The sequence below is a fragment of the Lemur catta genome, chromosome 7 (assembly GCF_020740605.2).
Source record: "Lemur catta isolate mLemCat1 chromosome 7, mLemCat1.pri, whole genome shotgun sequence".
Classification (NCBI taxonomy): domain Eukaryota; kingdom Metazoa; phylum Chordata; class Mammalia; order Primates; family Lemuridae; genus Lemur; species Lemur catta.
Genome location: NC_059134.1, coordinates 69,594,710 through 69,609,242, shown reverse-complemented (window position 1 = coordinate 69,609,242; position 14,533 = coordinate 69,594,710). Strand labels below are relative to the sequence as shown.

At 39.9% G+C, this 14,533-nt stretch overlaps 1 protein-coding gene across 5 annotated transcripts; it reads left to right on the top strand.

The window, feature by feature from the left end:
* The first annotated feature begins 1,140 nt into the window (after positions 1-1,140).
* LOC123642477 (vitamin D 25-hydroxylase) lies at positions 1,141-12,884 on the top strand. 5 transcript variants are annotated; one of them, XM_045557589.1, is made up of 6 exons: positions 1,148-1,411; positions 7,869-8,010; positions 9,293-9,925; positions 10,534-10,863; positions 11,698-11,818; positions 12,650-12,884. In XM_045557589.1, the coding sequence occupies exons 1-6, from the start codon at positions 1,187-1,189 to the stop codon at positions 12,672-12,674; spliced, it is 1,476 nt and encodes a 491-aa protein (XP_045413545.1). In that variant the 5' UTR covers positions 1,148-1,186; the 3' UTR covers positions 12,675-12,884. The 5 variants fall into 5 exon arrangements, with proteins under 5 accessions (XP_045413544.1, XP_045413545.1, XP_045413546.1 ...); XM_045557588.1 differs by lacking the exon at positions 12,650-12,884 and having other exon boundaries at positions 1,141-1,411; positions 11,698-11,985; XM_045557590.1 differs by lacking the exon at positions 11,698-11,818 and having other exon boundaries at positions 12,650-12,679.
* Positions 12,885-14,533: the final 1,649 nt, after the last annotated feature.

The window sequence follows — 14,533 nt, the reverse complement described above, 5'->3', positions numbered from 1 at the left end:
ATTTGATCTCAGCTCAAATGTCATCTTCTTAATGAGACTTTCCTTGACATCCCTCACCTGCTAAAGTATCTCCCCATCCCCCACACATTCTCTATAACTTTTATTTTCATTTGTTTATAATTATCTAAAACTATTTGCGTGATTATTGCTCTTCCCTATCACAAGAAGGTAAGCTCTATGAGGGTTGGGACTTTGTTGTTCCTATTCATCTATGTATCTCCATTGCTTAGGACGCAGACTCATGGTTGTGTGAATGAGGCTTAAACTAATGAGGACCATAAAACTCATGCCACTGCTAAATCACAATTAGAGGGCAGCTGTTAGAAGAGTCTCACACTCGGTAGGTCCTGTGTTGCAAGGAGTTGTCCAGTAGAAAACAAGAATAAAAGCAGAATTAAAGGAAATAAAATTAAATTACAGCAAAAATAATATGAAATCGGTTGCTTAATACTAGGAAGTGGAGGAAGAAAGCTTGAATAGTAAGTACTATTCCTGAGCAACGGCAGACAAGAGTCCTCTGGGAGTACCAATAAGTAACCAGTTCGGAAGGACCAGAGAGGGGTCAAAAGGTAGGTAAACTCAGTTAATCACAGAAATAAATTGCTCAATCTTCACAATTCTTAAAAGATCACATACAAAAATGCCTCAACAGGAGAAAAAATTGATTGGTAAAACAGGACAAAGTAGTATGATTACTTTTTGCATTGATGGGACAATTTTCTAATGGACATTCTGATCAGGTTTAGCTGAGGACTGCAGTGTTAACAATCAATCCCTCCAGTTTCCCTGCTCCGAAATAAGCGGACCACGTACTTAAAAGGAAACTTTGAGAAAGGGCTGGCCTCAGGGAGGCTCGATTCGCCTACCACAGTGAATGAGGCTGTCCTCACACATCTCCAATGCGCTGGTGTCAACATCCTGGAAAAGGGCCTCCGACTCCCCGCCTTGTGAGGTTGGTGCTCACGTCAGTCCCAAAGGGTGACAGCCTCCTCCGCAGAGCAGACTCCGAGCTGGGCAAAGCAGGGAGGGAGCCTTGCCCCAGGGCCCGAGCGACCTCATTCAGCCAGCCAATAGCCATGGAGCGGGGGCGGGACCTCAGGGCATCGGGCCAATGGGAATGCGGCAGGGCTGCAGGGAGCGCCTTGTTCTCAAGGCTGCGGTGGGTTCGCGGCCCCAGCCCGGGCCGATGTGGGGACCTGTGGGAGCTGAGGCGTGCGCGGCGGCGCTCGGTGGCGCGCTCTTCCTGCTGCTCTTCGCGCTGGGGGTCCGCCTGCAGCTGAAGCAGAGGCGGCCGCTGGGCTTCCCCCCGGGGCCGCCGGGGCTGCCATTTATCGGCAACATCTATTCTCTGGCCGCCTCAGCCGAGCTTCCCCATGTCTACATGCGAAAGCAGAGCCAGGTGTACGGCGAGGTACAGCCCCGACGGGCCGCGGGTAGGGAGGGCCGCCGTCCTGCCCCCGGGGCCGCCCCGGGCCTTCCTCCCGGAGGGACTTTCGTCCGCTCCTGGGCCTGAGTAGCCAGGACCTCTCTCGGGCTGCCCTCTGAGGGAAGCTTGCTTCCCGGGTTGGGAGGGGAAAGTCCATGACGCAGTGTCCCCTGCAGGGGGAGCCCCGCCCCAGCCGGTGCCCCATTCCGGGCCGACGGCCTGAGGTGGTCAGGCCCGGACTTTCCCGCCACCGAAGGGCGGGCGCGCAGCGAGCTCCCGCTCCCGCGCCTGCGCCATGTGGCCCGCGGGCCGCGCCACCGCGTTGGCCCGGGACGGGCGCCATCGCTTGCTCCCACATCCTCGGCTCTCTGGGGCTGCATGCGACGCTCTGAACTCTAGCACGGAGTCAATAGTCCATAGGAGGTTCTTCGATGTTTGCAAGTGACGAACGACTGGCCTAGGCGTTTGCTGTGAGGATTCAGAGAGAACGCAGGTGAACGCCCCTAGCTGAGAAGCGGGCGCTGGTAAATAAATGATTGTGAAAGCGCGAATGAATTAATGAAAAAACTGGTGCGGGAGAGCGGGAGTCCTACAGCACAGAATGAGCGGCATTGTTCAGACTGGCCAGGAACATCCTCACAGCAGATACTCGTAATGCGCCTACTGTGTGCCAGGCTCACTGCCAACTTGTTGACTCAGTTAAAACTCTTAACCACCCAGTGAGGTAGGTACTTCCGGTTTTCTCCATTTTTTTTTTTTTTTTTTTTACGGAGGAGAAAACAGGACAGAAATGCTCAATGACTGGCAGAAAGCCACACAGCTATTCACTGACAGAGGAAAAAGGCGAGAACACACGCCTGTTTGGAAGGGTGTCCCGCCCTCTGGAGGCAGAAGTTTCCAGAGCCCTAGCCAGAGCTCGCCTGTTTTGTCTTGTTTTTAATTACATTCATTTATTTGCAACAACCAGCCAGGGTCTTGCCTGATGCTGGGGATGAAGACACGAAGAAGGCAGCTACAGCCCTATTTTAAGGAGTTAACAGTCTAGTGGGAGAGAGAAAACTAATTATCAACCACAAACTGTGGCAGGTGCTTTGAAGGAAAAATGCAGGACTGTTTGGCAATTTTGGTGTTTCAGGTTGATGCTTAAATCCTTACTTAAACCATTTTTTACAAGATTTATTCTAGGTTTCTGCAGCTCACTAATGGTTGCATTGTTAAAAGGAAGCTGAACTTAGGTTAAAAAAATATTCTTATAAGAATTATATAAGAATAATTATATAAAATTATAAGAATTATATAATTCATATAAAATTATTGTAAGAATTCTATAATTTATATAAAATTTTTGTAAGAATTATGTAATTCTTAGATAATTCTTAGATTTTGTTTTCCACCCTCCAGCTTTATAGGAATTGAGTTTATTTTTCATGATTTTCATTAAATGTATTTGATATTTTTGGTGTGTTGGTACAAAGCATCATAGAGAAATCATAGGATCTGAAAACATGAGACTGGAGGTTGAGTCCTCTTCTGCCAGCTTAAACTTGACCTCTGAATCTTAATTTTTTCTCTTCTAGGTAATGAGACTAATAACTGAAAACAATAAAGTGTTACTCAAATATTCTTGGTTATTATATATGTTCTTGGTTACTATATACAGATTTATTCAGCTCATAAATTTAAAGGTATTTTTCAGCCAGTTATTTGAAATGGCTTCTCATAGAATAGGGAATCAAGTTTTTCATATATAAATATTTGAACTGAGAGGCACTTTGTGTTTACTATGACTACTCCTTTCAGGCAGGGGCAATCTGTCTCATCGTAACATGTTACAAATTAAATTATAAATGCACTGGAAAACTGTCATCTTGAGGTAGATCTGGTTTAGGAGAAGAATTTGGCATGAGTGACTAGTTTTATTGCTGGTACCACTGTTTGAGGGGCCCTGGTTCTTTACAAAGAGAGCTCTCTATTACAAATCAAATAGGGCTAAACTGTGCTATTAGCTGCAAAAAGGGCAGAGGAAAAACAAAGGAGCAAAAATGAAAAGAATATGCATTGAAGAGTAGACATTGTTTGTCTGACTCTGCCTTAGACTTAAGTTGATAGTCACCAAACACATTAAGCTATAGCAGCATTTGATCTTTATCCTAGTTATGAAACCTCCCATTATCGTAGAGATATTTCCCAATTCTGATGAAGTCTCATAGTTGGTATAAGTTGTTAAAATACTATACCTTTTTCAGAAGTGAGAGAAGACCATTATCTCCTGTACTTCTGAAAGGTTGTGGAAAGTTTATAGGGCTTATTTGTAAATAGAATTTTATTTTTTTACTGTCTTTTTAATGGGAGATGTGTGCTCACAGAAAAAAACCTGGACTTTATGCCTGTGATTTCAATTCTCATTTACAATTCTTGAAAGGAAGAACTTTCCTAAGGACTTAACACATTCATTTTAAAGGCAATCTTAGACGGAAATGTATCACACCGAAAATTACCATTTCCTTAGAGATTCATTCTGAATGTTTAAACTTCTGCAATGTTTAAACCTTAATCTAGATTTCAAGGGGCATTCCCTAGTTAGCAAAGCCAATACAAGTGGCTTTATCAGATTCTTTTCAGGTAATGCACTTAAGGACAATAAAATAATTACTTCAAAGCAAGTGGAATTGACAGCTTATTAATTTATTTTTACAGCAAGCATTTATTGAGAACTTTATGAAAGGTGCTGAATGAGATTCTGTGAAGGATTCAAAGATGGAAAAGATGAAATCACTGCTCCTAAGGAGTTTATAATTTAGCAGGCAGGCAGAAGATAAGAATATGAATGTTTCTGGTTCAAGGTAGTGTTAAATAAGTGCATGGGAACTTCTAAGCATATGCTGTGTGGTTCAAAGCAGAGAAAAATAGAAAGAGTGAACCAAGAAAGGCTTTGTGGAGGATGATCCCTAAAGACTTGGTATATTTAGGATAGTATGGCAGTCAGGGAAGGAATTCCAAATGAGAAAACAGACCAAGCAAAGGTTGAAAAGTGTGGCAATCCCTTTTAGTTTTCATTAACAGCACCTTGCACATTTGTCTGTTATTAGCATTTAGTCTATGATGTTGTAATATGCTTAAATGTATGTCTCCACCACTATTCATTAATTCAATATACATTTTCTTTTTTTTTTTTTTTTTTTTTTTTTTTTGAGACAGAGTCTCGCTTTGTCGCCCAGGCTAGAGTGAGTGCCGTGGCATCAGCCTAGCTCACAGCAACCTCAAACTCCTGGGCTTAAGCGATCCTACTGCCTCAGCCTCCCGAGTAGCTGGGACTACAGGCATGTGCCACCATGCCCGGCTAATTTTTTCTATATAGATTTTTAGCTGTCCAAATCATTTCTTTCTATTTTTGGTAGAGACGGGGGTCTCACTCTTGCTCAGGCTGGTCTCAAACTCCTGACCTCGAGCGATCCACCCGCCTCGGCCTCCCAGAGTACTAGGATTACAGGCGTGAGCCACCGCGCCCGGCCTCAATATACATTTTCAATTGTCATGTGGTATGCACTTTCTGAGGTGCTGGAGATATATCAGTGAACAAAACAGAGATCCTTGCTCTTATGAAGCTTATATTCTAGTGGGGGAAAGATAGACAAGACAGTATAAACATAAGTAAATTATGTAATTCAGCAGTCCCCAGCCTTTTTTGCACCAGGGACTGGTTTCATGACAATTTTTCCATGGGGGTGGGGGCATGAGGAGCTCAGGCAGTGATGCACAGCAGCCTGTTTCGTAACAGGCCACAGACCAGTACTGGGCCATGGCCTGGGGGTTGGGGACTGCAGTGTTAGAGTGCAGATATGAAGTAAAATAAACTAGGATAGAGGAGATGGAGAGCACTAGAGAGTCAAATCTTAAATTGGTTAGTCAGAGCAGGCCTCACTACAAAGATTGCATCTGAACAAAGACTTAGAGGAAATGAAGGAGCAAGCTATAGGAATATCAAGGGGAAGAACGTTCCAGACCAAGAGAAGAGCAAGCATAAAGGCCATGAAGTAGGAGTATGCCATGATGAGAATTACCTATGAAGAGACAAGGGTGAAATTAGGGAGGTCACTTGGGAGGCTGTTGTGATAACACATGGGAGAAATGCAGGTGACTTGGACCAGAGTGTCAGTAATGGAGATGATAGGAAATTGTCAGATTCTGTTTATATTCTGAAAGTAGAAACAACATGACTGCTGAACAATTGGATGTGGGGTTTGGGAGGAAATAATGAGTCAGCATGGGTGACTGCAAGATTTTGGGCCTGAAGAACTTGAAGGAGGAGATTGAGTGGTCATTAACTGAAATAGTGAAAAATTATGGGTAGAGCTGGTTTGGGGGAGAGGAAGAGACTTGAAGATTACAGAGTGACTTCTAGAAGGCAAGGAAAGTGTTTCATGTATTTCTGTTTACATCTTTGCCAGCATCATAATTGGCACATAATAGATACTAAAAATTGTTGAATAAATCAAAGAATATATCAGCCTAATCTTGGACCCTTCCATAGATCAAAGCAGTTAAGGATAAGTTTTCACAATTTAGAGCATAAACTTTTATCAAAAGTCCTTAAAAACAGTACATACCAGAGTAGATACTAGTTCCAAGTAAAAATTTCTCCATTTCTACCCTCAAATAGAGGATTATCTCAAATTCTTGATAGATGATATAACAACTTTCTCATGCCATGGCTCCTCCTTGATTATTTATTTATTTTTGAGACAGAGTCTCACTTGGTCACCCCAGGTAGAGTGCAGTGGAGTCATCATAGCTCACTGCAACCTCAAACTCCTGGGCTCAAGTGATCCTCCTGCCTCAGCCTTCCACGTTGGTGGGACTACAGGCATATGCCACCATGCCCAGCTAATTTTTTCTATTTTTGGTAGAGACAGGGTCTTGCTCTTGCTCAGTCTGGTCTTGAACTCCTGACCTCAAGCAATCCTCCCGCCTCAGCTTCCCAAAGTGTTAGGATTACAGGCATGAGCCACTGTAATTTGATTTTTATATTAATAATTCCTGGTGTCCACAGCCTGAAGCTTTACCCTGAAATACATCTGCTGTCTGTCCTGCCTTCATAGAAACACAACTTTCAGTGCCAGGGTCTTTCCTTGTGAAATCATCTATTAGTCTGTTTTTTTCCTGTATCAGGACTACTTTTATTAATTAATGCCATCTTTTATTATCTCTGCTAAAATTATACTTCGGGGAAGAGAATTTAATATCACTTACTGCTTTCAGAACTGAAAGGGTCTTCCCTTTGATCACCTGGTAGCCATTCCCTTTTGCTCAAAACTCTTCCACTGCCATTTTTGACTAATATCACTGCTTATGGCAGACAGTCCATGCTCTTTCCCCAATGTTCTGGATGTAGCTGCTGCTCATTTGGCAGCGTCCACCCTTCTGCAAAAGACTCTGGTAGCCCTTTTGCTCAGCTAGTTGATTCTTTACTGATAGAACTGTTTCTGCTGAGCTTTTGTTCTCCACTAATCCTGTTTTCTTTTGAAGTAGTGAGTGTTATGGGTAAATCTGCTCCATTTGTTTGCACAGAGGTAAGGCTTGTCTCAGTTCTTTGGCTGTAAAAAGCTCTCAGGCAACCCCTGAAAGGATGGCAATAAGCAATCTTTGCATCCCACTGATAACGTAACATTGTTCTCTTGCTGGACCAGGGTCTTACATTGGGTTAGCTAGACTAGACTAGGAGGTTTGACATTGTAAGCGAACCTGAGGTGAGGCACTTGGCAGACACTCCAGCAAGGGATAGGATAGAAATTCTGTTTTGCCTTCCCCTTAGCTGAGGGGCAGCCACCAATGCCTATGTGGTAAATGCCTTTCCTCCAAGGTCAGGTTCCCTTAGGACCCTCTTTGTTAACTTCATGGAATTCAGAGAGCCAGATACAAATGAGCCTAGTTACAATATGTTTATACTTCAAAGTTGTCCCTCAAGACTTTGACAATCCCCTACCTAACCTAGGCTGGAGTAATAATATGTAGATGGTGCTACTTCCTCATTCATCTTGGAAATAAAAGAAGATTCCTAGATAACATTGAATGTTTTGAGGTGGAATGAATCTTAAAAGAACATCTAAATGAAATATATTCTCTATGGCAACACTGAAGCCCCAAAAGGTTAAGCGTTCTGCCCAGAGTCTTACATCTGTTAAATGGCAAACCTTAAGTTAGAACCCAGGCCTCCTGAGTCCAGTACTGTTTTCGTTATACCATTGATAAGATTATGACTTCAGGCACTGAATAGAGTAATGAAATCACACTGTTTGACATGCCTTATAGGGAGAAGGCACTCTAAATGTTGTCAGTTGAGAAAGAAATACTGGGGGAGCTGGTCTTAGTGCGTGTTGATTTCCATGGTTATATTTCTCCATGCATTCTGCCATGTAAATGTTTTTTTCTTCTCTTATCAAAGATCTTCAGTTTAGATCTTGGAGGCATATCAACTGTGGTTCTAAATGGCTATGATGTAGTAAAGGAATGCCTTGTTCATCAAAGTGAAATTTTTGCAGACAGACCATGTCTTCCTTTATTCATGAAGATGACAAAAATGGGAGGTATGTTTATTTTCACCTATTTAGTAATTTACTAAACTATTTTAAATTACATTTCTTATTTTAAGTAATTTTAGTGCATAGAGTTGGGATTCTATGATCAAACAACTGATTAACAGGAAGGTATTATATTTCTATACTTAAAGAACCTATGGCCGGGCGCGGTGGCTCAAGCCTGTAATCCTAGCACTTGGGAGGCCGAGGCGGGCGGATTGTTTGAGCTCAGGAATTCGAGACCAGCCTGAGCAAGAGCGAGACCCTGTCTCTACTAAAAATAGAAAGAAACTATATGGATAGCTAAAAATATATATATAGAAAAAATTAGCCGGGCATGGTGGCGCATGCCTGTAGTCCCAGCTACTTGGGAGGCTGAGGCAGAAGGATTGCTTGAGCCCAGGAGTTTGAGGTTGCTGTGAGCTAGGCTGACACCACGGCACTCTAGCCCAGGCAACAGAGTGAGACTCTGTCTCAAAAAAAAAAAAAGAACCTAGTATTTGAGGACTTCTCAGGCTACATTACACTCATTTTAGACCAATGCACGCAAATTCTGTTGTAATCCACTTCTGATAAATATCATAAATAACGTTTTTAAGAATGAGCATTTAAGAATATCTGTAGGTTTTGTGAAACAAGTTAGGAATGCACACATACGAATCAAAGTGCCCTTTTGAAGCCAGTCTTGAGTACTTGCTGACATTTTTACTATCATTTTGCTTATAAGCTTACAGAACCTGAAGTAGTCTTTCTTAACTACTAATCACTATGATATATAAATGGATAGTTGTGAGATTTGTATAGAGGACTAACATTCTGTATGGATTAGTGTTGATCAGCGTTGGGTAATTTGATATGCAGCAAGGGAAAAAGGCTGCAAGTTGACAAAATCAGTAAGAAGAAAGCAGCAACAAAAAACCTAAAATAGAATGTTGAAATCAGATACAATTTTAATATTTACAATGGTGGTGTCCTATTAATAAATTCTCTAATTTAATGAGAGCTTCACACTTAATTTCAAAGAAAAATTTAACAATATGTTGCTTACATAGGCGAAAAAATAAAGATATTGGTTGAAAAGAAATAAAAGCCTATATTAAATCAGAAAGCAAATCAAGTAATGCAAAGAAAGCATAAACTTTAAAGAATTCTCAGGCCAGAATATAATGATACTTGAAAGCAATAATATAAATAAAAAGCAAATTTCCAGCCTCCATAGTATTTTCATTTTCAGCTGCCAGATATAGGGCAGTAGGAATTATATAATATTTTTAATACTTCTTTTTTTCAGGCTTACTCAATTCCAGATATGGCCGAGGATGGGTCAATCACAGAAGATTAGCTGTAAATAGCTTTCGTTATTTTGGATATGGACAAAAGTCTTTTGAATCTAAAATCTTAGAAGAAACTAATTTTTTCATTGATGCTATTGAAACGTACAAAGGTAGACCTTTTGACTTTAAACAATTAATAACCAATGCTGTTTCAAACATAACCAATCTGATAATTTTTGGACAACGATTCACTTATGAAGACACTGATTTTCAGCACATGATTGAGTTATTTAGTGAAAATGTGGAATTAGCTGCTAGTGCCTCAGTCTTCCTGTATAATGCCTTTCCATGGATTGGCATCTTACCTTTTGGGAAACATCAACAGTTGTTTAGGAATGCAGCTGTAGTCTATGATTTTCTCTCTAGACTTATTGAGAAAGCTTCAGTCAACAGAAAGCCTCAGTTACCTCAGCATTTTGTTGATGCTTATTTAGATGAGATGGATCAAGGTAAAAATGACCCATCATCTACCTTCTCCAAAGAAAACCTGATTTTCTCAGTGGGTGAACTCATCATTGCTGGAACTGAAACAACAACTAATGTGCTACGGTGGGCAATTCTTTTCATGGCCCTTTATCCTAACATTCAAGGTGAGGATTCTCTTGATGATCTCAGGGTCTGTTCTTACGTGTAGGGCTCATACATGTTTTAGAGTCTTTGGCTGTGTACAAAACATTTTCTGTAGGAACTTCTGCTGTGCTAACCATAAAGAGAAATATTTGATAGTTATGGAGAGTTTTCAAATCTGTTATCTCAATTCATGCAAAAAAACTCTGAGATAGATCTTATTATGCCTACTTTGTAAATGAGGAAAAAGGCTGAGTGTCTGGAAGGGGCAGAGCTAGGAACTGAACCCTGGCTTTTTTAAATCAAAAAAATTAATTTTATGCTTTACTATTTTCCTTTTTGCTAAGAGTGGTGATACCCCAATTCTAGACTTGTTTAATTTTTATTCTTATTACTTTTGATGTGTTTTTCACAACAGAGTTACCCAGAGCATTGGCTACTGTTAGTACAGTATATATGCCATATATTTAAATAGAACCTTCCAGATAATAAAAAAATCTATTAATAAATCTGGGTGTACCCATGTCAGATTGTTTTATTATAAGTTATCCTTTGTTTTATCCCAAACGAAAATTACTTTAGATATAATTCTAAGAATTGCATAATAATTTGAATACTTTTTCTCTCACAGGACAAGTTCAGAAAGAGATTGATTTAATTATAAGCCCCAGTGGGAAGCCTTCTTGGGACGACAAATCCAAAATGCCTTATACTGAGGCAGTGTTGCATGAAGTTTTAAGATTCTGTAATATAGTTCCATTAGGGATTTTCCATGCAACCTCTAAAGATGCAGTTGTACGTGGTTATTCCATTCCTAAAGGCACAACAGTAATTACAAATCTTTATTCTGTGCATTTCGATGAAAAGTACTGGAAAGACCCAGAAGTGTTCTATCCTGAGCGATTTCTGGACAGCAATGGATATTTTGCCAAGAAGGAAGCTTTGGTTCCTTTTTCCCTAGGTAAGAGAACTGTCATGGGCCTAGCTTTAGAATAAAGTATAACAATGGTTCATCATGTGTAACATCTTAATCTGAAGTATCCTGTTAAAGAATTAAATATTCCAACTTTGAAAATACAGCATTGATTCTTACAGTAGAGAATGGTTTCATCAGAGGTAATTAATACCTGTTTCTACTCAAAATAAGCCTTAATTTATTACCTAGAGTTAAACAGTTGAAAAGCTCTGGCTTCTTCTGAAACCTTTTTGCCTGCGGATTTTTGGCCTATAATCAAAACTTGTAAAGCAAAAAGTTAATAACAGCTTGAGAAACTGAGAGCTGGAGAGAGGAAAGATATCAAAACTTGAAGTAAAACTAGAATCTAGCTCTCTTGGCTCCCAGTTTTAGTACCTCATCTCCAACTAGGAAAATATTGCTTTCATTGTGAAAAAGTACACAGATCACAAGATTCGTGGAAGATAGACGAGAAACTCTTCCTCTTCACTGGAAAAGAATACACATTCAGCCAGTTGAAATGAAATGGGCTTCTCTTAAATCTATAAGAACAAAATGTCACGCTTTAAATTAGATATTTCATGGCATATCTTAGGCTCTGTTGCAAGGTGCAGAGGTAGTGGGGGATACAAAAGTCCATGATCTGACAAAAGGAGGTAAAGGAATGGGTTCTGGGAGCTGAGTGCCAATTTCTATTCTTTGTGATTTAAAATCTTCTAATAAACATAATTTCCTTTTTCTTTAAATTCCAGATTTTCTGAATGGCACCCAAATATTAGACATAAATTTGATAAATATAGTGGGTTTTTAAAAATTATTATATCTGCTTTTTCTGTTTAGGGAGAAGACACTGTCTTGGAGAACAGCTGGCTCGGATGGAAATGTTCTTGTTTTTTACAGCATTGCTTCAAAGATTTAATTTGCATTTTCCACGTGAACTAGTTCCAAATCTAAAGCCTAGGTTAGGCATGACATTGCAGCCCCAACCCTACCTCATCTGTGCTGAAAGACGCTGAAAGTACATGGGACATTTGGGGGAACAAGAATATATGTTTACCTCATCCCTGAGCCTTGTTTAATTAGTACATGTGTTTGGATAAAAGTCACAGCATCATAAAGCCAAATGAACATAGATGTATCTTTAAAAACAGTGCTAGTGCAGTAACAAGCACTAGCTATGATTGGTTTTCAAGCTTGCATGACTTCTAAGGTAGAATTCCCTGTTGAGGAACACAAAGATATAAATGACATGTGTTACTTAAGAGGCTTAGAAGGGCCAGGAATACCCTAAGCAGAACCTCTTGTTTAGTACCTCTCATCACTTCTTAACTCTGTCTGGCTTCTGTCCTGGGGAGCTGTGATTACAGATACCAGTTCCCTTCTAATTAGGTATTGTCATTAATAGCCTGTGTGGTACTAGTCCAGTTTAATAAAAGACTAAAGAAGAAATTAAAACTCAAATTAATGAGTATGAACTACAGAGGTATTTTAGATATGGTGGCAGATTATAGGAGAAATATATATTTAATTTAGAGCCTGCTAGTAGTTTCAAATGTTGCTGCCTGCTCTGGCTTTATAAGAACTGTGTCATTCTTCTTATGAAAGTCTGTGTGACCTCTGAGCATCCATCATTATAGCAACAGTTTGGTAGTTAGGAAATTACAATAATGTATATATAATAAAAATGGCACATGACTATTGATTCTTTGTAGGCACAGACACTTTCCCTGGTACCACTTCTTTCTAAAACCAGTTACAGAAATTAATGATTGAATCCTCTTATGTTTTACAGATCTCTAGGCATATCCATGAGTTAGTGTTATTTTTCTGAAGATAATCACATTCAAATCCAAAAACACGCTTTAGAAACAAGGTAACTGTATAAATTTGGACACTTGAGTGTGATGATGTGCTATTAATAAATATACCAGGACAGGATAGTCACCATAGCTGATGCCTATAATCCTAGGACATTAGGAGGCTAAGATGGGAGGATGGCTTGAGGCCAGGAGTTTGAGACCAGCCTGAACAACATAATGAATCCCTGTCTCTATAAAAAATATAAAAAATTAGCCAGGCATGGTGGCATACACCTGTAAACATGCAGGAGGTTGAGATGGGAGGATCATTTGAGCCCTGGAGTTCGAGGTTACAGTGAGCTATGATCATGCCACTACACTCCAGCCTGGGCAACAGAGCAAGACCCTAACTCAAGAAAATAATAATTATACCAGGACAATAAGAGTAAATTGTGATTCCTCTAAACAAACTGGAATGTATATTCACCCATTTATAGCTATTTTTACATTATCATTTCTTCTAAAGTAGTACATTAAGGGTTCACGCCCTTGTAACTTGGCTCATGAATAGTTGCAGCCTCAGAGTAAGTGCATGTAACAATGACTTCTATTAAGAATATGGATTTAACCATAGTTTGGCCTTATCTCTTGAATATTTTCCAAGTTTCTGTGTTTTAAATCAGGAGGCTTTGCATCTTTGATATATGAAGATATTTCCAGTTGTCAAGGAAAGAAAATCTTGTGCAAGTTTACTTAATAAAAGGTGAATTTGAAGGTAGTGTGGAAGTTTTAGGGTTGATGTAGCCTGTATGGTCTATGGTGTAATCAAAGATTTTGTTTCTTCTCATCCCTCAATTTTGCCTTCCAGATGATATCAGTTTTAAGTTAAGGTTGGCTCCTGGGAGTATGTGTGCTTTGCCCACCTCCATGTAGAGAAAACAAGCCTTGATTGTTTCTAGGAGAGCAAGGGAATTTTTCAGATGCCCCCAGAAAACTTCTTTGTGTCTTGTAGGTTATAAGTTATGTGGTCATCCATTAACCTGAAACTATGCTTTGTGAGTGGGATTATAGTTCACTGAGCCTTAACATATGCCTGACTACTAGAGCTAGTGATGAGTTGGTTTCCCCTAAAGTACATGTGCTACATATGGGTGGTATAGTTATCTAAACAAAAATGAGGATAATTATGAAGAGAAGAGGAACTATAAGAAGACCACTATCTGCCTCACCTGCCCTCTGACCACCTGTTAGGCCAGGCAGCTTTCCATCCTACTTTCTTAAATCTTGACAAACATACTCATTCAAGTTGCTTCTTCATCTTTCTTTGTTCTTTGACATAGCAAATCTTATCCCTGGGCCTTCTGCTTACTGTCAAAGCTCCTATAAAAGTCTAAGTTGAACTCTACAGCCTGAGGGTTCTGGAGGCTTGGTGATTGTACTTAGTGGATTGTGAAGTAGATTATAGTAAAAATTGAGGAGGCTTGCTTTTGCTTTTCAGTACTACCACTACTGCTTCTAGTATGATTAGGAATTCCATAACCCTGTACAGAATGGAGACCATGCTGTTTTATTTACCTTATGTCTAAGGAAATGTTTGCATTTTTCCTTAGGTTAATATAAACCTGGCAAAAGTCATAAAAGATACAGATTCATAAACTGTTAAATGTAGAAGAGCCTTAAACCTCACTTAATGGGTTCATTTTATAGCCAAGGAAATAGGGGTTCAGATAGGGGAAGTGATTCCTCTAATTGATGGCAGAGGTATGCTTTATTTCATTGCATGTTCTTTTTACTCAACCACAATTTATATTATGCTTTACAACTTATAAGGTTTTTCATATACTGTCAGCTCTTGACTATTTGGAGTCAAATAACTG

Coding starts and splice junctions, on each gene's coding strand:
- LOC123642477 (XM_045557588.1), top strand. CDS start 1,187: ATGTGGGGACCTGTGGGAGCTGAGGCGTGCGCGGCGGCGCTCGGTGGC. Junction 8,011..9,292: donor GAAGATGACAAAAATGGGAG/GTATGTTTATTT, acceptor TCTTTTTTTCAG/GCTTACTCAATTCCAGATAT. Junction 9,926..10,533: donor CCTTTATCCTAACATTCAAG/GTGAGGATTCTC, acceptor TTTCTCTCACAG/GACAAGTTCAGAAAGAGATT.